General features: G+C 48.3%; 3 protein-coding genes across 6 annotated transcripts; all 3 read right to left on the minus strand.

Annotated features, from left to right (window-relative positions):
* Positions 1-178: 178 nt before the first annotated feature.
* LOC111067553 lies at positions 179-4,803 on the minus strand. Of its 4 annotated transcripts, none has more exons than XM_022356690.2 (5): positions 4,671-4,803; positions 2,771-2,822; positions 2,367-2,676; positions 1,652-2,250; positions 179-1,573 (listed from the first exon to the last, which is right to left on the minus strand). In XM_022356690.2, exons 3-5 carry the CDS (start codon positions 2,632-2,634, stop codon positions 332-334), a joined length of 2,109 nt encoding a protein of 702 aa, XP_022212382.2. In that variant the 5' UTR covers positions 2,635-2,676; positions 2,771-2,822; positions 4,671-4,803; the 3' UTR covers positions 179-331. The 4 variants fall into 4 exon arrangements, with proteins under 4 accessions (XP_022212382.2, XP_022212378.2, XP_022212377.2 ...); XM_022356686.2 differs by lacking the exon at positions 4,671-4,803 and adding an exon at positions 3,153-3,278 and having other exon boundaries at positions 2,771-3,020; XM_022356685.2 differs by lacking the exons at positions 2,771-2,822; positions 4,671-4,803 and having other exon boundaries at positions 1,652-2,208; positions 2,367-2,748.
* A 2,540-nt stretch (positions 4,804-7,343) lies between these two features.
* Positions 7,344-8,189, minus strand: LOC111067566 (serine protease 1). Its single transcript, XM_022356709.2, has one exon. The coding sequence runs from the start codon at positions 8,166-8,168 to the stop codon at positions 7,386-7,388; it is 783 nt and encodes a 260-aa protein (XP_022212401.1). The 5' UTR covers positions 8,169-8,189; the 3' UTR covers positions 7,344-7,385.
* A 1,485-nt stretch (positions 8,190-9,674) lies between these two features.
* Positions 9,675-26,742, minus strand: LOC111067545 (retinitis pigmentosa 1-like 1 protein). The gene is made up of 7 exons (XM_041593582.1): positions 26,331-26,742; positions 21,117-21,288; positions 20,654-20,785; positions 13,472-14,943; positions 10,805-13,402; positions 10,190-10,739; positions 9,675-10,115 (listed from the first exon to the last, which is right to left on the minus strand). The coding sequence occupies exons 1-7, from the start codon at positions 26,460-26,462 to the stop codon at positions 10,045-10,047; spliced, it is 5,127 nt and encodes a 1,708-aa protein (XP_041449516.1). The 5' UTR covers positions 26,463-26,742; the 3' UTR covers positions 9,675-10,044.
* Between the last annotated feature and the right edge of the window lie 379 nt (positions 26,743-27,121).

Below are 27,121 nucleotides of genomic sequence, written 5' to 3' on the forward strand. Positions count from 1 at the left end.
AAGACACTAGCCACTAACGACAGATAACGACAGTTCTACAGTATACATATGTACGAGTATTCTACTTTAAATAACTGCTTAGAAATTATGTTTAGTTTGGCAAAAAGTTTGCTTGAGAGCATAATACAGGATCCACCTACGCTACTATATATATATATAATATATATATATATATATATTATATATATATATATTGTGTATGTACATTGGGCAACTAGGACTAGCTTAAGCAATCTATGTACAGGTTTATTGTAGCTAATACCAGATTCAAATCTGGCGGCACTTGGGGGCTGGCTAGCTTGGGGGCTTATCCTCTTATCCGATACTCGTACTATCCCTTTTTTGTTTTGTTTTTCCTGCAACAGCAATACTTCTTGGCAGCCGAATCCAAAACGCAGTCCGACTCCCCAATGTACATGTTGAGGCGACTCACCGATCCCGTCACCGTCATGCTGTCGTCCGTCTGATTGTGCCGCACTGTCGCCTCGAACAGGGCATTGCTGGGCAATGTGACTAGGGTTAGGCGTACCGTACGCATGTTCTCCGGATCAAGGGCATTTCGGTGTGCCTGATAGGCGGACTTGACGAAGGACAGGGTGAGCGGCATACAGAGCTTGGCCACCGATCCGTTACGGAAGCCGTGCACAAACTCATTGATGTGGCTGACGACATGCAGTGCCAGCTGCTTCGTCTGCTTGGAACCGGTCGAGATTTTGTCGTATGACCAGCATGTGCACCAGTGATCCTCAATGCCCACATCCGCACAGGCCCGCTGCTCCGGAACGGGCCGCAGCAGGCTCTGGCACTGTGGGCAGGAGGGGGCCGATCCCAGGGACTCCAGGCCATCGGTGCGCCCGGACAGCGCAAGTATGTGCTTCAGTGTCATGTGCAGATCGTAGGGCGTGGTGAGACGATTGCGATTCAGGTGCAGAGCTTCAACGATCTTTGGATGTGCCTGCCGCAGATGCGTTGGCAGCCAAATGAACATGGCGGGCAGTCGCTCCTCCAGATGGCCCGACCAGGTGTTCCGTGTGGGTCCGAAACGCAAGCCATGATCGCTGAAGAACACCACCACGCTGTTGTCCATCGTCCCCTGGCGCACCAGACGCTCCAGATAGCGCACCATATACGCATCCATGCTGCTGGTCTGCGAGATGTCGCTGTGGCTGTGCGTGTTCGTCCAGAAGAAGCCGAAGTAGGTGTCGTTCCGAAAGCGACGCGTGAACTCCATGGCATAGTCATACACATGCTCCGCCGCCGTCTCATAGCCCAGACAGTGGGGCAGGCCCATGACTATGGTGCGCTGCAGCTTGTCCTCAGCAGCGGACAGATATGGCCGCAGATAGTAGTCCACGGGCGGCTTCACGAAACCCTCCTTCAGATAGTTGAATGTGTTGATCTGTATGGCGTCCTCCCCGTAGGCTGTCACATAGCCATGCTCCCCGTACAGATTCCAGATGAATTTACACTTTTCCAGGCCACCCACCACATACGGGGAGCATTCCCTATTCGCGCTCGTCAGATCGTAGCCGGTGGCCAGGGCCATGATGTTCGGAAAAGTATTATCGTCCACCTAACCGGAACGGGAGAGAGAGACGGAGACAGTGTAAAGAGTGGAATGACAGCCAATGATTGGAGTGGATTGCATTACCTTGTTGTAGCCAGCCAGCTCGAACCATTCGTTGTCGTACAAGTACTGGGCTGTCTTGGGCATGGCCCGTATAAGATTAGCCCGCGAGATGCTGTCGATGCCGAGCATCAGCACGCTGGGCGGCCGCTGCTTTTCCTTTCTGTCCACGCTGACTCTCAGCCGCTGCTGCACGTCCCTCTTGACGGGTATCGTGGCATGTCCATTGATGTAGATCTGTTCGTTATTCGATGTGCACTTGACAATTATGCCCTCCACCGTATTGGGCAGCACTGCCTGGTGTGTGAAGCGGTGGCACTTGGAATATGCCACCTCCGTCTCGTTCCTCCGGTGCACCTCCATGTAGCAGCAGTGGATGGACGAGCCCACTTTGTAGTGCGGGAAGGCGGAGCCGTTCATGCTGAGGAAATAGCTCTGCGATAGCTCGTTGAATTGCACGTAGGTGAGGGGCGGCTGCTTCTTGCAGGGCACGTACTTGACGCGCTTAAAGTGGCGCATCACCTCCGGCTTGTACGGATCGACCTCTTTGATCTTGCAGGAATTGCTGTACACGAGGAAGCCTTCCGGCACAAAATTAATACTTTCAATATCATCAACCAGATCTACACAGGAACACGGACACAGGAGGCACAACATAAAAGCGGAACAAAATAAAACAAAACAAAACATAAAGAAGCAACACAAACTTGAAACACATGCGGATGGATTAGCCACTCACCATCCATGCCGGGCACATCGGAACTATGATGGACCGTGTAATAGTTGTCGCTATGCAGGCCATCCAGATCGAGGACTCTCGCCCACTCCGCCCGACCGATGAGAAAGTAACAGAATATTAAGGTGCCAATGAGTCCGAGCAGCGATTTCCTGCGCAGCAGACAGCTGCACGGCAGCAGTCGACCCTTGGGCCCCTTGGCCAGATGCACGACCAGCCTCTCCGTCTCCGTGGTGTCGCATCGTTCCAGCAGTAGGCGTTTGTCAGCCATAACATTAAGTCGCCCTCTCCTACCGATAACACTCAAGTTTGGCTGCAGGAAATACAGGAACATGTTTTTGTTTGTCAGTGTCCGAGTGTCTCGTCTCCAGTCCAGTGATAGTAAAGGGAATGCTAGCCTGACTTACCTATGGCAGTGATTAATATTATGAAGCTATCCAGCTGTTGTGGAATCCGACACTGAAATGAATGGGAAATTGCTGACAAAAGGGTTCCTTGACACGACAATCGGACACTGGTCACTGTCGGCGGCACTATGTGCATAGCATGCAGCTGAATTTCGGGGAATTCGACTACAGATAAGAATCGAGTTCTAATTCATGCATTCATTCATGATGTTTTCGTCTGGGATTGATCACTAATCGCTGGAAACCTCCGCTGTGTGCGAATTAATATAAATATTTGCCTATTAGTTCAGATAATTGCAACACTTGTAGACTATATGTAGAGTATATTTCATGTAAACATTTCCGTCAAGAGGGAATATAAATAAAAACGTTCGGTATTAACCTTGGCTGGGGGCCCAATGAGGGGAAAATGAAATTAATCGAATTGCAGTGGCTGCCCGAAAGCGAAACATCAGCAGGGGAACCGAACCCGACGGCGACTCGTTCGCGAGTGTGACGTCGCCCCCCCCGAAACCATGGGAATGGGAATGGGTATGGGGAAACGATGGTTGCTTGGATGGGGTGCTTTGTGGTGCTGGTTTCTACTTTGGGTACGGCATACTACTTATGTTCGGCATCCATCGATCACGAAGCGCTTCGGCTTCGGCGCTCATTAGTTTTTCATTTTTGCATTATCGCGTTATATCATTGTTCGGATATAACTTGTGTATTGCATGATGAGTCTTACAGCTGTCCAAATATAATTATACACATTTTTTATGCCATCTTCTCTTCCTCTTTTTCAACACGATTTTTTGATTTATAACGTGGACCACAGTCATAGCAGTCAGGCACAGTATTGTTGTTTTTGTGTGGTACAAAATGAATAATCTCGCTTAGGCGAGACCTTTGAGTAGTTCTGCGGGTAGCGATAATGATGCCTGCCTCCGCTCTGCGCTCTTAGAATTTTATTTGATTTGAAGAACAAACCGGAAGCAATGGCAGCGCGACAAAGGCTTGCGTTTCCTTACATTAAAACGCTTATGCAAAAAAACTCTTCATATATTGAAACTATCAAAAGGTTCCAGAGCAGATAACAACAGCCTAAAAGATTAACGCCAGCGCCTTATCCGAAATGGGTTTAAATGGGAACTGAAGTGAAGGTTTGTTGCCTATGGAAATTATTTGTCTAAAGAACTTTCACTGTTTGCGGATTGATTCATCTAAAATCTCACTCGATACAAGCTGAAGCTCTGCTCCATTTCGCACCTTTAACTAATTTAATTGACACTGTGTGACGACTACGAACTGAATATACGACTACAAGCATCAATAAATTAGCAAAAGCTTGACAAATGTCCCATCATAGAAACTATCATCGTTCTCACGTACTCGCTTAATAGCTTTTAACGACTGCATGCTTGTGCATTTAGAAATTGTATAAGAATTTGAATATGACTGATGAATGCAGTTGAGTCAGCTTTTGAGGGACATACAAAATATATGCACATACATATATAAATATAATGGATATTCAGAATGGAGAATGGAGAATGGGTGAAGGGCGAATGACGTGCATTGTGTGTTCCAATATGCAAGTACATACGCACATACATATGTATATGCAATTCTGTGCCAGTGTATGGTTCGAGGACACTTTGTGGCACACACACACACACACATAAAGGCAACACAAAAAAAAGCCTCGGGGGAGACTGTGTCAAGTCCCATTGAGGCGGACCACAGCGTTGCAGTGTCAGCGTAAAAATTGCAATCCTTTGGGTAGCACACAACAGATACAGATACAGATACGGATACACACAGATACACACACTTTCCGTATTTTCCTCGTACATTTTGTCGACACATTGCCTCAGTGGAGCAGTGAAGATTCATCCAATATTCAGGAACTTGCACTCACTGGGACTCATCGCTGTATTGATTGCAGCTGAAAATATTTACACTACGAGTTGTGTGAAATCTAGAACGTTTCAGTTTGGCGATGCGGAACGGTATGGTTGCGTTGTCCTGCTGTTCCTGCCGCGGTGCCTGGCGCACGGATAATGCTGCAGTTCGTTGGCTGCGTCGCTTGCCTGAAAGTATGCAATGTTTATTTGCCAATTGGCCGCACAGTTTGACACTCACTGAGACTGCGCAGACTCGAGATTATTCGCTCGCAAAATAAATGTGTTTGGCACGTGCTGCAAACGAGACGAGCGCTTCGCTTCGGTATTTTATGCTTCCCCTTCCCACCCCTCCCTATAACATTAGCGTAGTTTTATTCACCCACCCTCTCTTTCAATCTCCCCCCCTCTCTTTGGCTGTCCGTCTATACGCACTACACACACTTGTTGGCTGCTGCCTCAATGGCCAAGCGGACTGTGTGGGTGGTGTATATTCGACCCCACCCCTCCCTCGGTGTTTGGGCAAAATTATCACACGCTGTCGTTTTGTTCATACAGCGACAAGGTCGCGTGAATGTATTAAGAAAAGAAAACAAAAGCGTGAGAAGCAACAACGCAAACAACACACAAAACGTAGACAAAATGGCAGCTTTTGCGTGCCGAAACTTTTGATACCCTCGAAGTTCGATTGTTGCTATGCCCGCTGCATGTTTAGGCATTGTTTTTAGTTTGTGTTTTTAGCATATGAAACTGCATTTGAAAATGTTAAGTATTGTTAGGCGAACTCTCACCAAGATTTGTTTCCGTACCGAAGCAAACGACGTTGGATAAATATAATACTCCGTGAAACTTAGATAAAATAACACGGTAAAAGCAAGATACGAAGCGGAAAACAAAAACAAAACACTTACGCCGGCAAGTAAAGAGAGAGAGGGAGAAACAAAAGCAACTGGGATAACGGAGCTAAAACTTAGCAGCACCGGAAAGCGAATAATTATTATAAGTGGAGTTATTTATTTATTTAGAATTTTTTCAAAGACAGAAAACAAACACAATGGCCGCCGGCAATGCACATTTTTGCGTTGTAATATTTGTAATGTCCAAATGAAAAAATACTTGCTATCGATCATCCGTTATGGGCTGGCGGTGCTGCTAACTTAACTCACATAGCTGTGGATTAAAGACCTGTTTAAACGGGACAGCAGCAGCCACTAAAAATCTAATTGAATTTGTCCTCCATGCTGCTGCAATTGTTTCAATAATTCCAAGTTATTTAAACATTTTGTGGCTGCTATTCTGCATGGAAAAATATTCAGCCAAACCAAATCAGATTAGTTGCTTATTAGTTCCGCTATTACCATAGCAACCAGCTTGTTAGTTTTATAGCAACAAGCTTTGGGGCTGCTAAATTGTTATGCAGATTTAATGGTGATGTCATCGTAAGTTACTGACGCCGTCGATATAATAACTAAAAAAACAACAGTTACTTTGCTCTTCACCCCCAAAAGTTCCAAGAAACGTTTTATTTATTTTAATATTCTATTTATTTTAGTTTACTTATATTAATTCATTTATTTTATGCTATTTATGGCATCTAGTAGCCACAGCCAAATTTAGTTTGGAAAAATTTGCTGATTTTTGCGCTGGCACTACCTGAACCTTTACAAAACAAAAAAGCAAGCAAGCAAGCTCGTATACAATTTTAAAATTTATTCAAAACAAATTAGTTATCGCATCAGGAAAAACAATCTCCGCCACTTTACATGCAATCTCTGGACATAAATTAAACTGTTGACAGGCACCAAAACAAAATAAAACAAAAAAAAAAACAAATACATAAGTAAATCGAATTGAGGTGCCATAGCCTGAAGACTTATTCAATAAATGTGAGTTTTGGCACATACTATTGTAAAGTCAGTGCACATCCTGCAGTATTGAAGATATTTATGAAGGGAGATTGTCGAAAAGCGGAGTCGTAAATATACACAATGCCAGTTTATCAGCAGCAGACTCTACTTTGAACTCTACTGTATTACAGGTACATATATTTCGTTAGGTGACTGTCCCAAGATCCCATTGGCAGAGCTTCAAGGGGTCTGCTCTCAGCTGCGATTGCAGATTACAGATAAGGAACCTTCCATTCATGAACTCATCGCCAGTCATGATTAGTAATCGCCAAAGCAAGCGCGATCAGATTTCTGGTCTGGTAAATTCCACCTCTATATCAGTATCGGTATAACATCTCGCCTTATCTGCCGTGTCTTCCAAATCACGATTATATATGTCTGGCGCACTGAATTCAACAGCCGGCTTCAAGCATTTCCTAAAATTGTTCTATTTGTATACTCGCCATTTGTATTCGGATGATACAGATAGAGGACTTCATACGTGAATAATACAGGTTTGATACATGAAGTTTTCCCGATACTCCAGAATTTGTATGAATATATTTTTGAGCGGCATTTTTATGTTCCTTCTCTGTGTGTGGCAGACCATAAAATGTAATTATGCTATTGCTTGAGTACCGCCCTTCCCGAGCCTGAGTTGGTTCATCCTTAGTCATAATTGCCACTGGGAAGGCAGAGTCAAAGGACCTGCCTTTGGTTGCCTTCAGCACGCATAACTTCCGCCCACTCAACCCGCACGATCCCTTTTCGTGATCGCATACCTTTCTTGTGATTTTTGAATAATTTGCAGTTCGAATTCAATTTATTTCAACGATTTTGCAGAGCTTAGTAAGAAATGCCAGTGTGGTCGCGGATCCAGTCCAAGTGGTAGGTGACGCGCTGGAAGCCAGCCGGATGACCGGCCTGGCAGCCTGCGCCGGACACCCAGTTGGTGACACCCACCAGCTTAGCGCCGTTGTGTGTGACCAATGGGCCGCCAGAGTCGCCGCCGCAAGTGCCCTTGCCATCGGAGACACGGACGCAGATGATGTTGTCGCCAACGGTGCCGGTGCCGTAGTAGCTGGCGCACTCGGAGTTGTGGATGATCTGGAGATCGGCGCACTGCATCCAGTCGGGCAGTGGGCTGCCGTCGTAGGTGCCGCCCCAGCCGCAGGCAACAGCCCACCACTCGTTGTAGTCGTTGTAGCGATCGTTGTAGCTGGGCAGCTCCACCTTGTTGACCATGTGCCAGAAGTCCACATGGGGGATGCGGATCAGGGCGATGTCGGCGTTGCTGTGCTTGATGAAGTTGCCGTTGCCGACAGTGTGGGTGTACTGGGCGTTGGTGCGCCAGGTGGCACCGAAGTAGACGGTCACGGAGCCAGCATCTCCGATGCAGTGCTCGGCGGTGAGCACCCAGTCGTGGGCGATGATGGAGCCACCGCACCACCAGCCGCCGCTGAAGCCCAGGCCAACGGTGTAGGGTGCCTTGCCCTCCTCGGCCGGATAGCCGTTGGTGATGCGACCCTCGATCTTGGTGACCTTCAGCAGATCCTTGGGGTGGACCACGCTCTCGTAGGCCGAGGCGGAGGCCACAGCCAGAGCCAAAATAGTAATGAATACCTTCATGTTGCAGATACAACTTGCTCTTTGCTGGCTGCCACAGTGCCTTTTATACGTCCGAGGATCGTAAATATGTTTAGCTTTCCGATAGGAGATTAGGACCTTGGCCAAGATAGCTGCGCGAAGTGCAGCACTAAATCAGAGACTATCTATTGATAGATTATTTCGCCAATCTGTTGGGCCCATTGACGGCGCTGACAGTAAGCATATTCCGGGTGCTCAATCGAGGAGCCTTTTCCTCAATATAATTTATGCAAGGTTGGTGGGGGGTGGCGATATCTGAGAATAAGTACAAGTTTATTGGGTTTCCAAGTGCATGAGCACTGAGCATAAGGTATACCAGAAGCTGTGTAATGGAAGAGAGTCGCGTAAGGCGACTCATTTAAGTTTAAACATACAACACTGTGCTACAAATGAGAAACTTTTGAATGTACTTTGCACGAGACAAAATCAAGGTTGTGGGCCGTGATGAGTAGATCACTTCCTCATACTTAGAATTCGCAATATACCCCCAAAATCTTTTTTAAAAATTCAAAAACCGCAATTCGATGTCTGTTTGCACTTTCATAATTTTTTTTGTCTCGTGCAAAGTACAAAATGACTGTCACACAGTGTAATATATTATTCTATGGTGGCAAGAGTTGGACCGAACACCGGGTCAAGTATATTCCGGGGTCTGTGGTAGGGAATACTCTGCTGCAGTTCTTATTATTGCCAGCACACGATACTCGTATCACGGAATTTGTTTAGCGCTGCCTAAAAGCAGGCAACATTTGTGGTTTTAAGCTGGAGAGCCACAGCCACAGCCACATTTTAGTTGGCGGTTTTTTCAAGTTAAATAAAGCAATAAATTCCCAAAATAAATTACTCCTAAAATTCTCCACAATTTAAATGAATTTTCCAACAGTTTTTTTTTTTAAATATATTTTCTTTTTTTATTTTATTATCATTTCTTTTGTTGATGCATTTTTTGTCTGCTTCAATGGATTTTATTTATTTTATTTGATTTATTGTGACGCTTCTTGACTTTGAGAAAATGTTTGTGTGTGTGGGTGTGTGTGTTAACCTAAATACACACAATACGAGTACATCCAAATACAAATACAAATACATACATATAATAAGATATAGGGGATATGATATGATCTGATCTGATCTGATGTGATGTGATGTTTCTTTAGAGTCATTGTCGTTTATCGTTTAGATCTCGTTTTACTTATTTACAAAAAATTAATCAATAAAAAATGCATCAATTTTCATGGGGGAATTTTCGCTTTACCCGCCCTTTCTTTCAGTTTATGTGTTTCCGTTTCCGTTTTGTGGGTTTTGCCGGGCCAATAATTTAAATAAATTAGATTAGAAAATTGCATAAAACTAAACTAAATGAAGATTGTTGTTTGTTTGTTGGTGTGTGTGTCGTGTCGTGTGGCTAGGGGGATGAAGAATAAATAAATAGTTTGATGGTCGTTTGGGGGAGGGGAGGGATGAGTAGAATAAATAGTCGAAGTGTGTGTGTGTGTGGCTCTGTGTGCTTGTGTGCTTGTGTGGGGGGGGGCTTTTAGGGATGCGTCCCGTGGGCTCAATTGACAAACATCACTGGCTCAAAGGGTAGGCCAGAGCTGGCCACCCCCTTTGATAGCAAGGTGGCAATTGGGCGTGGCAAGGGCGCAGCTAAAATCATCATAAATAAATAAATAAATAATTTGTTAAAATATCAACTTAAATGCTAGGCAAAAATTGTCTCGATGATGCGTGGGGCGTGGGGCGGGGGGTGATGCAGGTGTGCGTGCTATAGGTGCGACAGATAGTGTTGGAAAGCTCGTAGAACAGTGTGGCAAAACGTTGCAGTCGGTGTTGAATAATTGGTTGCGGCATGGGGCTCCTACCACAGCGGCATGGGGCGTTGCCGGGCCAGATAGCCGGGCAGGCTGGCAGCAGTTGGAGCAGGACAACCTACAGAGAGAGAAGTTTAGCATTAGAGATCAGATTGAGAACCTAGAGGTGGGGGTGGGCGTTGTTTCACTTACGGCACACGGCACAGGTCTGTTCGTCGGTGCCATCCCCGCAGCCATCGCGTCCGGAGCACACAATGGCCGTGGAGCGGCACAGTCCGTTGCTGCAGCGATGCGGACAGTAGGCATCCGCCTCGCGGCGTCCACCGCCCAGAAGGCCACCCGCATCGAACAGGCGCATAAAGAGGCTGGGCACGGAGCGGGAGCCGCACAGATGCGGCGGCTCGTCGCTGCCATCCTTGCAGGAGACAATGGCGTTGCAGTACTCGTACTCCGGCAGGCACTCGCCGCTCTTGCAGCGGAACGTGTGCTCCGGACAGGCGTTGCCGCCCTTGAAGCTGCCGTCGCAGCCCAGCTCATCCTCGCCGTGTGGGCACTGCTTGCGTCCGTCGCAGAGGGCGGCGCGCGAGATGCAGCGACCGCTGCGCTGGCAGCGGAACGACTCCGTCGGACAGGTCTGGTTCAGGCGGGCATTGTGGGTGCACTCCTCGTCGGAGTCATCGTTGCAATCGGCGCGTCCGTCGCACACAAAGAACCAGGAGATGCAAACGCCACTGGAGCGGCACTGCAAAGGGAAACCAAATGGTTAACGTCGTGCGATCTCTGGCGGATGCGGTGCACTGAGCTTACCTGGAAGGTTCCCGGACTGCAGCCCGTCCGCTGGGCACTGCACTGGCCCGCTCCATTGGTCTCGCTGCTGCCGGCACAGTCGCACACTCCGCGTCCGTTGCACACCGTGTGGGGATCCGAGAGCTGGCACTGGTGATCGCTGCTGCAGGCCAGGCCCAGCGAGATGGCCTCCAGGCCGAGATCCACGCGCTTGCGCAGCTCCGAAGCGAAGCCCGGCACCACCACTGGCACGGACACTGGCACGGCCACTGACTCCGGCTCCGGTGTGGGCTCATCGGAGGTCATCAGGGGCATCAGCGTGGTGGCCACGGGTGCGGCGGGCTCCATGAGCGTCACACGGCTGGCCAGACCCAGCATCGTCTGTGTGGTGATCTCCACAATGTCGGCGGGATTGGGCGTGGCCTCCTCATGGGCGCTGGGGTGGTGTGCGGCAGGGCCCTCCTCGATGTGGTTGCTGTCCAGCTCCTGGATGCCATCGACGCTGGTGGTGGACTCCACAATCAAGTTGTCCGACTCGAGTTCGTTGATGCGAATGGGCTGCGAGTGATCGCTGAGGTCAAAGGGCAGTTCCTCCGGCGAGAGTGTGTGCTCCTGGGGTTCCTGCTGCTCCTGGGGTTCCTCTGCGGTGGTGGCTTCCTCTGGAATCGATTCGGTTTCCTGCTGTTCCTCCGGATAGAAGGTGATTAGCTTCTCTTCATCCGCCTGCACTGTGGCATCCGTGGTGGATTCCTGCTGTGGCTCCACTTCCTCTGCTGCCTCTGCTTCGGGAATGACTGTCGTCTGATCCGTCTCCCCCTCCTCCTCCACCTCTTGCTGCTCCTCATCATTTGCTGCCTCCGCAAAGAGTTCTGGAATGGCGGAAATCTGTTGCTCTGGGGCCTGGACCTGTTCCACGTGCAGCTGGTCGTGTGTTTCGTCCGCCTCTGCCACGAGATCGGCTATAGCCGACTCCTCGGGCGCCTCCTCGTCCTCGTTATCCTCGCTGGCCTCCACCATGGGCACCGTTTGGGCGGGCTGCTGGCCAAAGGGCACCGGCGGCACGGTGCTGTCTCCCTCCAGCATCAGGTCGCTGAGAATGTCGGCAATGCTCTCGCTCTCGTGGAACTTCTCCAGATCCTGTTCCTGGTTCTGCTCCTCGCTCACAATGGCGCTGGGCTCCACACTGATCTGCGGCGCCATAGTGGACTCGGCGGCATCTTCTTCATCGTCATCGTAGGCTGCCACCTGGGCGGGTGTGGTCTCCGTCTCCGTCTCCGTTTCCGTTTCAATGACAACTGGCTTGGGTGCATCCTCCTGCTGGGGCAGCTCTTGCAGGTGCTCGATGCTGGTGTAGTCCATCTCTGGCTGGTTCGGCTCCTTCTCCACTTCGTTGACTGCTTGCTGTGCCTCTGCCTCCGCCTCTGCCTCTGGAATGATTGCTGGCTCGACATTCGGCTCGGCACCTTGGATGATGTTATCATTCTCATCTTTGATGATTTCCGTCTCATCTTTGTGACTCTCGAGCGGCTCCTCGGCACTTTCACTGCGTTCTGTGACAGTTTCCGCTTGCAGTTCGCTTTCCACATCCAAAGATGGAGCGGTCTCTGTCAGAGCGTCGCTCGCTTCCGGCTCAATATCTTCGGGTGTCTGATTAATTGGCAGCTGCGTCGCACCTTGCCCCACATCTCCATCCACCTGCTGCTGCGACAGCTCATCATTGGACACGGCCTGTGGCTCCACTGCGACGTCCTTCTCGGTCACTGATTCCGCTTGCAGCTCTTCTGGGCTCTGCTCCTGCTCTGCCTGGGGCTCTGCCTGTGGCTCTTCTGGGCTCTGCTCCTGCTCTGCCTGTGGCTCTGCCTGTGGCTCTGCAATTGCTTCCGACACTTCAGGCGTTTTAATTGCATTTGCATTTTCCGCCACAAGAGACTCTGACGCTGCCTCTTCTTCTGACTCTGCCACTGCCACTGCCTCTTGCTCTTTCTCTGTCTCCTGCTCTGTCTCCTGCTCTGTCTCCTGCTGCTGCTGCTGCTGTTCGGGCAGCTCTGTGGTGCTGTCCTCTTGGACATTAGAAATTTCTGGTTCATGGTGTGCCGCCTCTGTGGTCTGTTGCTCCTCCACTGGCTGCGACTCGGCTGGCGCCAATTCATCATCATTTGTTGGGTATGTCAATTGTTCGTGCTCTGCTTCGGTGATTGCCACCGTCTCCGTCTCCGTCTCCAGCTCCGTCTCCAGCTCCAGCTCCGTCTCAGTGTCTTCCACCTGTGTATCCAACTCCTCTGGCTGTTGTTGCTCCGCTGGTTCTTCGACTGGTTTCACTTTGATTTCTTGTGGCTCTGTTGTGGCTTCATCTGCATCTTGATGGATTTCTTCCACTGGCTCGGTCTCTTGGTCTGCCTCTAGTTCTGGCTCTTTCTCTGCCACATTCTCCTCCACCTTCACCTCCTCTTTCTCCCTCTCCTTCTCCTTCTCCTGCTCAGCTTCGATGGCAATCTCTGCCTGTGGCTGTGTCTCTTGCTCTTGATCTTGATTTAATTGATTGGCTTCATTTAAATCATCTTCGCCACTTGTCGGCTTGATGTCGGCGCTTTGTTCTGCCTGATCGATTTCAGTGTCCGTCTCCATCTCCGTTTCTGGTTCCTTCTCCGCTGCTGCCGCCCCCTCTGGCTTCTCTGTTTCAGCTTCCACTTGTGGGGCAGCTTCTGTTGTTGGCTCCACTTCTGCGGCTTCGGTTTGTGTCTCTGGCTGCTCCACCTCCACCCCCTGTTCCTTTTCCGCTTCGCTGTGGCTTTCACTCTCTGGCTGCACCTCTGCCGGCTCTTCAATCTTCAGCGCTTCTGTTTGCTCCGCCTTCTCCGCATCCTCCTGGGGCGGGACTTCATCATTAGCCACTGCCGCGACGTCTGGCGTTGCCATCTCATGATCCCCCGAAGCTTGATCGCCCTCCTCCTCCTGCTCTGCGGGTAGCTCCACTTCTGTCACCTTCGTCACACTTTCGATTTCTGCAGCTGCATTCACGGGTATCAGTTCCTCGTCAGCCACTGTCTGGGCCGGCTCCTGATCATCTTCATCCTGCAGCAGCGTCTGTGGCTGAGTGGTCGCCTCCGCCGCATCAGTCTCGCTCTCGGCCTCAATGGGCACCAGCACCTCATGATCATTATGCTGTTGATGGTCTGCCGTCTGCTGTGGCTGCGACTCCGACTGCGACTGCGACTCCACCTCTTTGTCAGCCTCCATCTCCGCCTCCTCGACGGGCGTTTCATAATCGAATTTCATGGTATCGTCAGCGGGCGATGAGGCAATCTCATCGGCGCCCGCGCCCGCGCCCGAGGCCTCCACAGCATCCTCATCGGCCTCGATGGGTGCCAGTGCCAGTGCGGGTGCCGTTTCATCGTACTGATGCTCGGGCTGCTCTCCCACCAGCTCTGGCCTGTTCTCGTGCTCCTCTGTGTACTCCTCGTCGATCTTGTACGGATAGTCCTCGGTGGGGCCGCCCTCCGTCTCCTGCTCCACGCCCACAGCATTCTCGGTGGGCACATCGGCGGGTGTCAGCAGCTGTTGCACTCCAGTTGTGGCCCCATCTTCATGTGATCCCTCTGCTGCAGCTGCTGCTGCTGCTGCAGCTGCTTGTTGTTCCTTTTCCGCATCCTGCTGCTCCTGCTGCTGTGTCAGCTCCGTCTCCTCGTGGGCCATGTCTAGGGCCTCCAGTTTCTCGCCATTGTCCAGCTCAGAGATCTCTGGCCTCAGCTTGGCAGCCTCGCCATCGTCCTCTTCCAGGGTTTGCTCCTCCACGCTGGCTGGCAGCTCATCCTCCAGCAGGATGGGTGCTGCAGTTGTCGTTGTCGTTGTTGTTGTAGTCCTTGTGGTGGGTGCAGCAGTTGTGGTCGTTGTGGTGGTTCGCCTTGTGGTAGGCTCTGGTGTTGTGGTGGTTGTGGTTGTTGTTGCGGTTGTTGTCACCTTCTCCACCTTCTCGATGGGCTTCTCCTCCGCCTCCGCTTGCGCATCCGCGGCGGGTGTCAGACAGAGACCGCCGACCATCTTGGTGGGTGCCGTGCACTGGCAGCGTCCAAAGAGATTGGGGATCAGGAAGTCGCAGTGGGTGCGTGTGTCAAACATTTGGCAGTGGGCGTGGCTGTAGCAAACGGCGCCGGGATGGGCAGCTGTACGGCAAAGAGGCGAAAAAGAAGAACAAGAAAAAATTCTCATGAGATTTTTTTTGTTGTATTTTTTGTTTTTTATTTTTGCATTGCATTTTTCCGCTTGAAGATCTAATTCTTGGCTGCTTTATATCGCTGAGATGTGCTATTAAGCTAACCGTAAACCGAACTGCGGCAAGGCGAGGCAAGGCAAGCACCAAATGCATATTAAAAACTCATCATCATCATCATGTGCAGCAGCAACACCCCAACAGCAGGCAGCAGCAGCAGGCAGCAGCAGCAGGCAGCAGTTGCAACAACGAATACGAGCACTGGCATTGGCACTGGCACTGGCCCACAGGCATTAGGCCGCCTTCGACAGGCCTAATAACCGTCAATAAAGTCAACTGCAACTGCATCAACCTCAAAGCATGCGTTCCTAGCAGAAGAGAGGAACGAATGAACCAACGAACGAACGACGAACGATGGTGACGTCGCTCATTCCCATTACCGTTCCTCATCAGCATTCCACTCGCCTGCCTGCCTCACTGCCTGCCACCTGCCACCTGCGTGTCTGCCAGTGTGCCCCGTGTCTCCCCCCTACCCTACCACCCCACTGGAATCTCAGCGCTCTCTGACTCTGACCCACTTTCTGGACTAGCTGCAGCCAGAGCCAGAGTCAGAGTCAGAGCCAGCAGTCGCTGCCTCAACTTGTTTTCACTTGTTTCGTTTTTGGTGTGGCAGGCAAACTGGCAACTGTGCAACTTTGCAGCCTGGCGACATGCCATTTACCCACAGAGCAGCCACTGCAGTGAGGCAGCAGCAGCAACAGCAGCAGCAGCAGCAGCAACAGCAGCAGCAGAGCCAGCCACCTGCAGTTGCCCTAAGGGCAGTGTCTGGTCTGCCATTTTCCCACCCAACAGAGACTTGCAGCCAGGAATGGCTGAGCAGATCATAAATCTGTGTGTGTGTGTGTGTGCCCTTTCGATCAACCCTCTCATCCTGCCCTGGCAATTTCATTTGGTGACTCCAAATCCAAAACTGAAGTCAAACGTTTTGTCGGCATTTCACCAAAGGCCTGACTTAAGCCGGCATTTTGGCATTCGGCATTGGCCATTGGCCATTGGGGAACCGAACCGGTTAAGAGTTTAAGTCGAAGCCAAAGCACATAAAAGGCATACGGCAAACGTGGCGTATACTTAACGAATGCAACGCCACTGACACTGACACTGACTTTGACTTTGACTCTGACTCGGACTCCTTCTCCTGCTCCTACTCTGAGTGCGGCTGTGGCTCTGTGGCGACTCCAACTTTTGCCATTCCAAATGCGAGTAGCTCAAACGTGTCTCGCTGCAGTTTGACACCAATATGGCAGCCACGCAGAGCAGCCTACCAGGAAGAGACCAGGCCAGCTCTATCTCTCTCTGTGTGTCTCTCTATGGCTCCATAGATGGAGCCAAATGTTTGGCTTCATCTTTCACTTTTATATAACAGAAGAAAGAAGGAGCAGCAACCGAGGCAGGAGACCAAAAAACGATGATCGATGTGCCACTCCCCCTACTCAGGGGGCACCCTCTGGGGGCATGTTGCTGCTGTTGCTGCTGTTCCTGCTGCTGCTGCTTTGACAGGTTGCATGCGAATTGCTGCACGACTGGCATCTGTATACCTAACCCACTTCGATTACTGTGCTGTGCCTTCTAGTGGCTCTTCCAGAGCTCCACTGCTCTGCCACTGCCACTGCCTGCCACCGCGTGTGAAAATTACCGGGAAAATTGCCGCTGCTGGAGATCTGCAGGCATCATAAACCATAATTCCCATCAAAATCAGCATAAATTATATTGAAGCTTGCCATGTGGCTCGATCCGACTGTCGCTGCCGGTGGCCGGAATTGCAAATCTGTGTCAACTGGCAGGCCTTGGCGGCTGCAAACACTTGTATCTGTATCTGTATCTGTAAGTGCGGTGCATGCTGCGGCATTCCTGTGGCTTTAATAAGTCCATTTGTGCCGCCAACTTTCATTAGCAGCGCCAATTGTAACCGCGACCAATATCGTGAACAAAAAATTATATCTCCACATAACTCTGAGCCACAATTCATCTGCAGAGGATTCTACCTATTCCTCTTTGTTGCTTGGTTGTTTTTTTTATGATTTTTCTGCTGCTCGTAATTAATTGCGGCAATTTGCATGCAATGAAAATGCTACCTGCCGCGTTTTCCTGCCATTATGAGTTTTTCCTATTGTTTGCGGAAGTCAAGTCCCCGTGCCGCCTGGCCAAAAAAATGCTTAAAGTACTGCCACCCAGCTGTGTTTGTTGTTGCCACAGCCACAGCCACAGCCACAGCTACTGCCACTGGCCACCGTGGTGCTCCTGTTCCACATAATTTGCATGCAATTTGGCATTTGGCGCAATTTAGTTTCAAATGGCCAACCATTCAGTCTGGCCATTTCTGGCCATTTCTGACCGTTTCTGGCCATTTCTTCTTGGCCGCAAATTAACACAGTTTGAGGCTTTTGTGGGTCATGCGAAATGAAATGGAATTCATTTGTTAATTTCAGTGGCTTTTAGGTGTCGCCGGGGGAAAGTAATTTTCCGCTTTTGACTTTGGCAGCGGGATGAATGAATGAATGGATGGGTGGATGGATGGATGAGCTCTGCAGAAAGTGAGTGCGGTTAATGGGGGGGGGAGTGACAATGTGTTTTTGGTTTTTCTCTCTCTCTGCTTTTCTTTCTTATATAATGAGAGCGTCTAATGGTTTCCCACAGCGCCCAGAGATCGGCAGCATTTGTTTGGGCAAAGTTTTACCGATCTGCGGATCACTTTTTCCTGCAACTTTGTATGCCTGCAACTGAGATCTCGATCTCGATCTCGATCTCTTGCCGGCTGACAGGCTGTGGCCTGTGGCTCTCCATCTCCATCTGCAGCGCCAACTGGAGGCATCTTCTGTCTGTCTGTTCATTATCTGTTTCGACTCGTACTCGCACTCGTACGTGGCATACTTTTTTCCCCCACTGTGAGCTCTCTTTCAAAACGAGCGCGCCAACGGTGTGTGGTGTGGTGGGGTGTGCGAGGGGAGACCATGAAGTTTGTCATACGAGAGAGCTCATAAAGATCGTTGGGCTGAAAGGAAATGTTCTTATTGTTCTTTCTGCCTCGTTAAAAAGGCCACAAAAAAAAAAAAAAAAAAACAAAACGAAGCAGGGAAAGAAGCCCGCGACGGGCCCAATCCCGGTATGGGGCGCCTCGACTTCGATGGGTTAAGGTGCATGGGAAACTGGAACAAGTGGCTAACCGAATGCCACCGAATGGGGCAGAGAGCGGCAGCAGCAGCAGCAGCAGAGACAGAGACAGCCAGCGAAAGCCTGACAAGCTCACAAAATCTGGCACACCACTTGCTTCACTTGACCCAAGAGAAAGACAGACACACACACACTGAGAGAGAGAGAGAGAAAGAGCCAGAGAGAGGCATAGATAGAGAGAGAGATGGAGATGGGATAAAGTGAATGGTCGTAGGCCGTGCCCATTGCCAAATGTGTGCAACATTTTTGTCAACTGCAAGCAAAGTTTTTGGGCTGCTGCTCCTGCTGGTCTCTGCCGCCACCTGTCTTTCTCTCTATTCCTGTGCCTGCCTCTTTCTCTCTCTCTCTCTCTCTCTCTGCCTCTGAGAACTAATTGGGCTTTTTCTTGGGACTTTCTTTTGCATTGGGATTGCACTGGGATTGGATTGCATTGGCGCCTAATCAGTGCAATTTAATTACATTTAAAACCAGCAGCCGCCAGTCTAGGCAATTAGGCATGTAAAGTAGTGACACAGAGAAAGATAGAGATAGTAAAAAGAGGCAGAGAGGGAGAGAGAGAGAGAGAGAGATCTCCCCAGATACAAATCAAAGATGCAGCAGCAGCCGCAGCCGCTGCCGCAGCAGAGCTTGCAACAGGAGACGGCGACACAGAGCTAAGGATTTTCCTTTGGTGAAAGGTTCATTCATTTCATTCCGTTGCCATTGTGGGGCTTTTTTTTTTAGTTTCTTCTTTTTTTTTTGGTGAAAGTATCTCATAAATGAATGCCTGGGGCCCGACTGCCTGCCTGCAGTCCGACTGCCTGCCACTTGCCGCATTTGCCACACAGTAGTTGCAACTGCGACTACGACTGCACCTGACTTTGACCACACGCTCTTCCTTGTCATTAAAATTACTTTTAATTAAATATGAAGCTCACTCTCGGCCAGATGTCGCGGCACGCCCCCTTTCGGATATACATATGTGTGCATAGAATTCAATGGCCATATAATTAAGTCCGAGAAGAGAGAAGAAAGAGAAGGAACAGCAGCAGCAGCAGCAGCCACAACAGGTGAATGGCAATGACACGAACTGTGGAAGTTGCACCATGTCCATGATCGTGCCTCATTGCTCTCCTTTGATCGTGTTCCTGTTTCGCTCTCTCCTTCTGTCTCTCTCTGCTAAGGAGACACTGCAAATAAAATGGCCAAATGGCATATGGCCTCCTCTCGTTGCTCGATTCCAGTCGACATTCATTCTAATCAGATTAACGCCACTTGGCGCCAATGTGCCAATAGGAAGTGGAATTCTCTCAGCGCTCAAGTAGATGGCATGGCGATCGTTTGGCTGCAGGGCTGGAGACACACGGAAACTGTGACTGCAACACAGTTATCACCGATCACTGATCATCGATCACTGAACACTGATCACCGATCACTGAGTGAGTGGCAACGGATCTTTGGCTCACTAGAGAACTGAGTTCTGGGGACTATAAGTCCGGAAGCGATGCGAAATATTCCCTCTAAATATCTTCTCTCTGGGTAAGATTTCTTCTTTTATTAGGAAGCGAGTGGCATGGCATGGATTCCCTTTTCCAAGCAGCATTTCTGTTTCAACTGCTTGCCAAAATGATTCATCCAAATGCCATCCAGATGAGTCACTGCCCAGCGCTGCCTCTTGGCCCAGCCCTCAGATCAGAATGCAGCATCCATTCCATTTACAAGTGAAGCAAGTCGAAGTATCTCGAAATGTATCTTTCACACATCTCTCTCTGTGGCCATAGCAAACACCAGACACACACACACACACACAACAGATCGAAGATGTGGAGTGGCGAGTCAAACATTTACATTTTACATTTGAGTTTCTGTTCTGCTGCTGGCCGTGTGTGGCCGTTGCGGCGATTTCTAGCCGGGGCTGTTAGCCAGTTCTTGGAAAATTAACCAATTATGCGTATAATTAGTGACACGATTGTCTGCTTAGAGTACGAGTATCGTATCTGGTACCCTGGGGGCCATTTACATTGCTCTTTCGTTATTGCATTGCCCATTGTTATGGCCATGTTAATTGCCTGTGTCAAGTGGCAGAAAAGTGCCTGCTCTGCGGCTGGCTGTGCGGCTGGCTGTGCGGCTAAAGAAAGGAAAACTCTGCGCCTGCAAACACAGGAAATGTTGCTGCCACATTGCGTGACATTCCATGGAACGAATAGAGTAGGCAGAGAGGAAAAATGATAAGCAATCAAAGAGAGATGATTCGTTTGTGATTCGTCTGCATCTGTGGCCAGAGCTGCGTTCGTTTATTGCAACATCCAACAAAAACAAAAACAAAACACCGAAACGAACAGTTAATGATATTATTAAGAGTTAATGTTTAATGTTGGAAGATCGCGTGGCGTGCTAGTGTTTACCCCCGGCTTAGGGCCACAAGAGTTGCTGGCCAACGGTCGCCAGATACTTACGTCCCAGACAGGTGTGCTTGCGGAACTGCAAGAATCCCTCGACGCAGCGGCATGCCCCATCCAGGCAGCTGCTGTTGGCCACCTTCATCGAGCACTGCTCGCTCAGCTGACAGTCGCCGCCTAGCAGTTGGGCTGTGGCAAAAAGAGACACAGAAAAAGAGAAGAGAGAGAGAAACAGTCAGCGAAATGCATCCAAAAGATACGACAGAGTGAGAGTCGAGGCGAGGCGAGTCCGAGGCGAGTTGTGTTAACGGTTCTTGGCATGGACAAACATATGGATTCCGGCCCCCCACCCCCTCCTTCAGCCCATTGTTTGCCCACAAACAGGCAAACATTCTTTCGTCCAATGTTTGTCCATGTCCCCATGCAGCCAAATGCCACATGCCACATGCCACTCCCACTCTCTGCATCTTTTTTTTTGTGATGTTTTGGGGCCATCCAAAGATTGACATTGCCTACTTACATGACAAACAGCGCTTGGAATTCAATTGAACAAAATATGGCGCACACTCGCAGTAGCCCAGGGCCGAGCAGCTGGAGCCCTTGATGAAATCTGTACAGTCCATGTCGTGCTGGCACTTGTCGCCCAGCTCCAGGGCCTCACTCCTGTGCAGCACTGTGAAGATGATGAGAAGCTGAAAAAAGGAAGCACAACAAATGTTTGTGGATTAAAAAAGGGATACAGAATATTAAGTGCATTTGCTTGGCAGATCTATCTCTCATTTGGGAATGTTTGCAGAGGGTGCAAAAGACTTTTACTCCAAAAGAATTCATGATATTTCCTATCCCTCAATCTAAAGTTTCCACAAATTATAATTCTAATGGAATCTAGCAGAACTTGCACAGCTTTTTTTCCAGAATTCTAGCTTATATTCTAGCAAATTTTTAGCTATGCCCAAAAGCTCTTCTTTATTATTCAATTTAATGTGAATAAATTCGCTATTCAATTAGCTGCTTAGCTTGGCCTAAGCTATGATTAAGTAATGCCGAAAGACCTGAACTTAACTGAAACGAGCCAACAAATTGGCCAGCAACATGGATCTTGGCCACAAACTCTTGTTCAGAGATTCTTACAACCAAAAAAAAAAAAAGATACAAAATAAAAAAACAAATTGCTTGAATGCACGGAATATTTCGTAGCCGACACAAAAAGCTACAAAAACAAAACCACAAAAAGCTACAAAAAACGGCTCTAATCGGCAGTAATCGGCGCAGTTGCTGAAGTCTATTTTATGAATGAAATACCGCATGGGTGTACGAGTAAGTGTATCAGCTCTGGCGTATGGGGCATAGACACAGTTACCTCGAGTGGGGTAGAGGTAGAGAGAGAGAGAGAGAGAGAGAGAGATACGTGATACTTAGATGCTATAGCGATACGAGTCGCAAGTTGTAAAACAAAATTAACAGTTGCCTGAACACCAAGCACACGCCCCCAGGGGCGTAGGGTAGGGAGTGCTGGACTGTGGACTGTGGCAGGGGAAGTACGTACTTGGGATCTATAATTAAAAAAAAAACACACAACAAGAAACCGAAACAAAAACCAAGGGAGAACCCACTACCCAAGGAAGACGAAGCTCCCCGTACGCTGCCTCCCCGTACGCTTCATGCTGCTGGATCTTTTGTGTAGGTTATTTTGTTCACTGTGCCTCTGATCTGCTCTGCTCTGCTCTGCTCTGCTATGTTGTTGGCTAATAAATAAGCTGAATTTTGTGGCAAGCAGAGAGTGCAATGTACTTTCTGCTCATCGCGAATGAGCGCCACACGCCATTAATTATGGTCTCTGGGTCTTGGGCTCTGGTATCTGGAATCTGGCTCTTGAGCGCTCGTTCGTCTCTGGGGCATTACCTAACCGAAGCAGATACATAGATACACAGATACAGCGATAGAGTTGGGTAACTGGGTTTCGGTTTCGGGTTCTATTCTTTTGCATACTGAGCAACGGTACTCTGCACCTACCCAGCCGTTGCCACACCCCCGCTTCAGATTTTGGTTAACGCATTAAATTCAATGATTACATAAAGTTTGCGTCGGGGGGAATTCCCCTTGGTCAGCCACAGCTCCAGCTCCAGCCCCAGCCGCTAATTGGTAAGAATTCTGCAATTTGAATGCCAATTCCACAGTCACGCAATCCGAGACGCCTCTCTCTCGCTCTCTCTATCTCTGATATCTGTGCAAAATTGTACAAGTTGAGACATTAAAACCACAGTTACACGCTGAATCATTTGGTGGCAACTATACGCAGAAGGGGGCAACTTTGTTGCCATCCCAAGAATCCTTTTTGGCCCCGTCGCTGATTGTGATAAATGAAGATGTGTAGCCATTCCATGATTCTTGGAAAACTAAGTAATTTTCGGGAATTACAATCATACATATACATTACATACATTACATATGCATAATGATGGGGGGAGTAAATCTTTCTCTTATACTTGCAATTAAATGATATTTAAAGAATGGAAAATATTAAAAATTCCACTGATAACCAACGGGAATGCGAATACCTCGAAAAATTTAACTATTCCAATGGATAATTCTATACACAAACTCAATTGCTATTGCCGTAATTAACCATTTCTATCTACAAATAAAAGTGTTTTTATTTTCGAATCTCTGAAGATCATTTTGCCACTCAAACAACGCACAGATTTACGGCACTCCAAGGTGCCAAAGATTGTTAAAAAGTCATAAGGAAAAACACTCAATGGATCACTCGTAAGATCAATAGAAAGAATAAAAAACAAATGAGATCCGAGCCACTTGAAGTGGGTAAAAGTATCGCGGACTGAAACAGAAACAGCGACTGAGGCTGAGGCTTAGAACCTGAATCGAAAAGCCAATACGAATGAAATGGAACTGACGGCATCAATAAAATGTCAATAAAGAATGAGAAGAAATTGTTTAATTACGCTTTCAAGAGGCTTTCGAGCACGAGATACGCGTAGAATGGAGCAAGAGAGAGAGATAGAGAGGCAGGCCAACAGAGAATGTGCCCCATTAGATTGTGATGTGTGTGTGTGTGTCTGCGTCTGTCTATTGACCCAATAAATAAAAGCCAAGTTACTTTCATTGCCAGCTTATTGTTTTGGCCAGATTTGACAACCTTTCGGAAGGGGGCTCAACAAAACAAAAAAAAGAGAGGGGAATATTGTATGCAGAAGAGGATGCTTTACAGCAGAGGATACCGCGCAGGCTAATAACCGTCAGGCCTTGTCCACCCGGCAATTTGTAATCCTCCGCCTGGCCATTCATCTTCCATCTCTTGGCCAAATGTCCGCCTGTCCGTGCAGATGGTCTTTAAAGCTGCCAAAACATCATTCATCAAGCGGCCGAAGAATGCATCTCTCCTACGGATTCTCTGCTTCGCTTTGCCTCTCCGATTCTCCTCTGTCGCTGGCTTATTTATTTTTCTGTTATTTTTTTTTCTTCTTCCTGTGTTTTTTTATGTTTTTGGGTTTATGGCCAAGAATTTGTACAATACGCGGCGGCGGCTGTCGGTCTTCTGTGCTAATGAAGACCCGTTGCCGTTGCAGTTGCAGTTGCATTTTCTGTTGCTTGTTGCTTGTTGCTCTTGCCCGTTCGGTCATTGTAATTTAGAATCGTAAAAGAACAGCAAGAACAGCAGCCGCAGCAGCAGCTTCAGCAGCAACGGCAGCAGGAGCAGCAGCCAGCAAAAAAAAAAAAAAGATAAATAATTTTTCGTGTTTTACAAATTACTTTCGTACTTTTTTTTTTTAATGATCGTCGGGCGCCATACTGTCTGCTGACCTTTGGCCGGGCAGGCCAAATGCAGGTGGAGCAGCCTCCAGTCCAACATGGAGGCCCAAGATGAATGCACTTGAGGGGCTTTGGGTGCTTTGGGGCTGACCAGAACACAGAACATTGAAATGGATAAATTGTTTGTTGGCCAAAGGCAGAACGTGTTAAGCCCCCCAATACCTGGGCAAAGTTCTTTGAGATGAGATGAAAAATGCATTGGATTATATGGAAAAGTAATGGAAAGATAAAACGGAGAAACTCAGAAAAGAGAGCCGCTCCAGCCAGAGCCCTAAAACATAATAAATTCCATAAAATTTCCGCAACTTCCTCGGCTTTGATGTTTCTTTTTGTTTGCTTTCCCGCCGCTAATGAATCCATAAAAAGAGTCAACCAATTCAATAGAAGCATCCATCTATTTATAGGCAAACTAGTTCCCAGCGAGCAGAAAGGAAACACTCTCTATGAATAGTACACGTACACGTACCCATGGCCCATAATAATGATTAAGTGTCGGGCAATGAAATTTTATGAACCAAATAATTCATTCATTCCGCGTTAATGCAGCGCCAGAGAGCAAAAAGAAAAGAAAAAAAAATGGAAAAAGAGAAAAAAAGAACTCCCACCTTTTATTAGATTAATTTGCCCACATTACTCTCAGATTGAAGAAGTGAAGCGAAGAGACCCCCAACCGATGGTACATCATCATCATCATCACGATGGAGGAACATCATCTGCGGGGCGTACTGCCTCCTATCCATCTATCAGCAACTATTTGACCCAATGGCCGACTTCACAGCTCTTTAAACAGAAAGAAAAGAACGCGCGCGGCCCACGATTGAAGTGCCAAAGCAGGCAGCAGCCAGCAGACGGCAGGCGGCAGCCCACACCACACCAGAAAAGAAGAGTTGTGCCAAAAAACAAAACCAAAACCAAAAAAAACGAGAAGGAACGTGCGAGTCGCTTCTGGGGACGCGACTCTACTTATACCCGTACTCAGTCAGTATATACATTTTTGATCTTATGATTTTTTAGAATTTTAGAAAAAAAAAAATTTTACATTTTACATTTTTTTGCTACATCTGATATCTACATCTACATCTACAATGTATATTCTACATCTAACATGTAGATTGTACAATGTACATGCTCCATTTAGATTCTACATCTCCTCCGCTAGGGGTTGCTCGCGCACTGAACGCGGCAGAGTGTGCGAGCGAGAAGGAAAATGAGATGCGTTGTCGTCGTCGGGAGGGGGGACAGGGGAAGCAACTGAAAATTAATTTCTTCATTCTGGCTATAATTATGATCCGATCTGATTCAGATTCGGCAGTCTGGTGGTATGGGCATCTTACGATACTGCGTTTAGTTTATCGTATCTTTAAAAATGTGCCTGCCACAGTTTTCGTCCTTTGTGGGGGCGGAAGGGGGCGGGGCGAAATTTGAATACACTTGTAGCAGTGTGATATCACATGAGTGTGGAAACCAAATTTGGTTGCCCTAGCCTTATAGTCTCTGAGTCTAGGCGCTCAACAAGACGGACAGACAGACAGACGGACAGCGGACAGACGGACAGACGGACAGCAGACATGGCTCTATCGACTCGGCTATTGATGCTGATCAAGATATATATACTTTATGGGGTCGGAAACGTTTCCTTCTCTGCGTTACACACATCCACTTTTACCACAAATCTAATATACCCCTTAACTCTTTTTTGAGTACGGGTATAAAAAAGATGATTGTAGAGAGCTGCTGTTGCGCTGCTGCCATTAACAATGGATCGACGCAGCAGTTGACAAACATTTATTTTATTTCATTTCATTTCGCTTCGTTTGTGGATGTTTTTTTTTTTTTTTGTGGAGCAATTTAAATTGGCAACGCCCTGAAAGGGGGTGCAAAATGGTGAGTTGAGTTCACTTACCGCTAAGAGCCGCTTAACCGTAAAAGCGTTTCCATTGAGCATTGCGATTGTTGCAGGTTGCTTTCTCGCCGATGCTGATGCCGATGCTGCTGCTGATGCTGACGCGAACGCTGCTGTCGCAGTCGCTGTCATTGTGCCGCTTCTTGAAGCTCCCAGAGAAGCGCTGCTGCTGCCTCGGGGATCGGTTGCAGTTGCAGGCCAAAGAAGACTCTCTTTTTTTGTTGCTGCTGTTGCAGTTGCTGTGTGTGGCTTTCCGTTGAGATCTGTTGAGGTTTTTACTGGTACTCCTCGTTGCAGTCGTTAATATATGGTTTTTCCTTTTTCTCTTTATGTTTTTTTCTTTTTGTTGTTGTTGTTTTCTTTCGTTTTTGCTGTGAAAAGGAGTCGGAGATTTGGTTTTGGGAAAACTTGACTTAAACTTTTGAACTTTTAGGGTCAGAAACGGAACGAAAAACGTTTGGGGGTTTTTCTATTGCTGTGCTGTGCTGTGTGTCTTTTTTGAGGGGGCAGCAAAGCAAAATGCGCCCCACAAAAAACAGCAACAAAGAGCAAAAGAAAAAAAAATGAACGAAATAATAATAATAATAATTTCTGTTTTTATTATTTTGCAGTGGCATGCAGTGGGCACCGAGGGGGAACCGGGACCGGCCGGCTAGTGGCGTGGCCCCTCATTCGCATTCAGTTCGGGGGCATTCGAGCGGTGCGCGCTCCACTTTAAAGCGAAAGAGACGGCAGACGAAAAACCCAAAAACACCGAAAAACGAACGACTTAGGCAACGAACCTGCCACCA

The sequence above is a fragment of the Drosophila obscura genome, unplaced genomic scaffold (assembly GCF_018151105.1).
Source record: "Drosophila obscura isolate BZ-5 IFL unplaced genomic scaffold, ASM1815110v1 contig_1, whole genome shotgun sequence".
Taxonomy (NCBI): Eukaryota; Metazoa; Arthropoda; class Insecta; order Diptera; family Drosophilidae; genus Drosophila; species Drosophila obscura.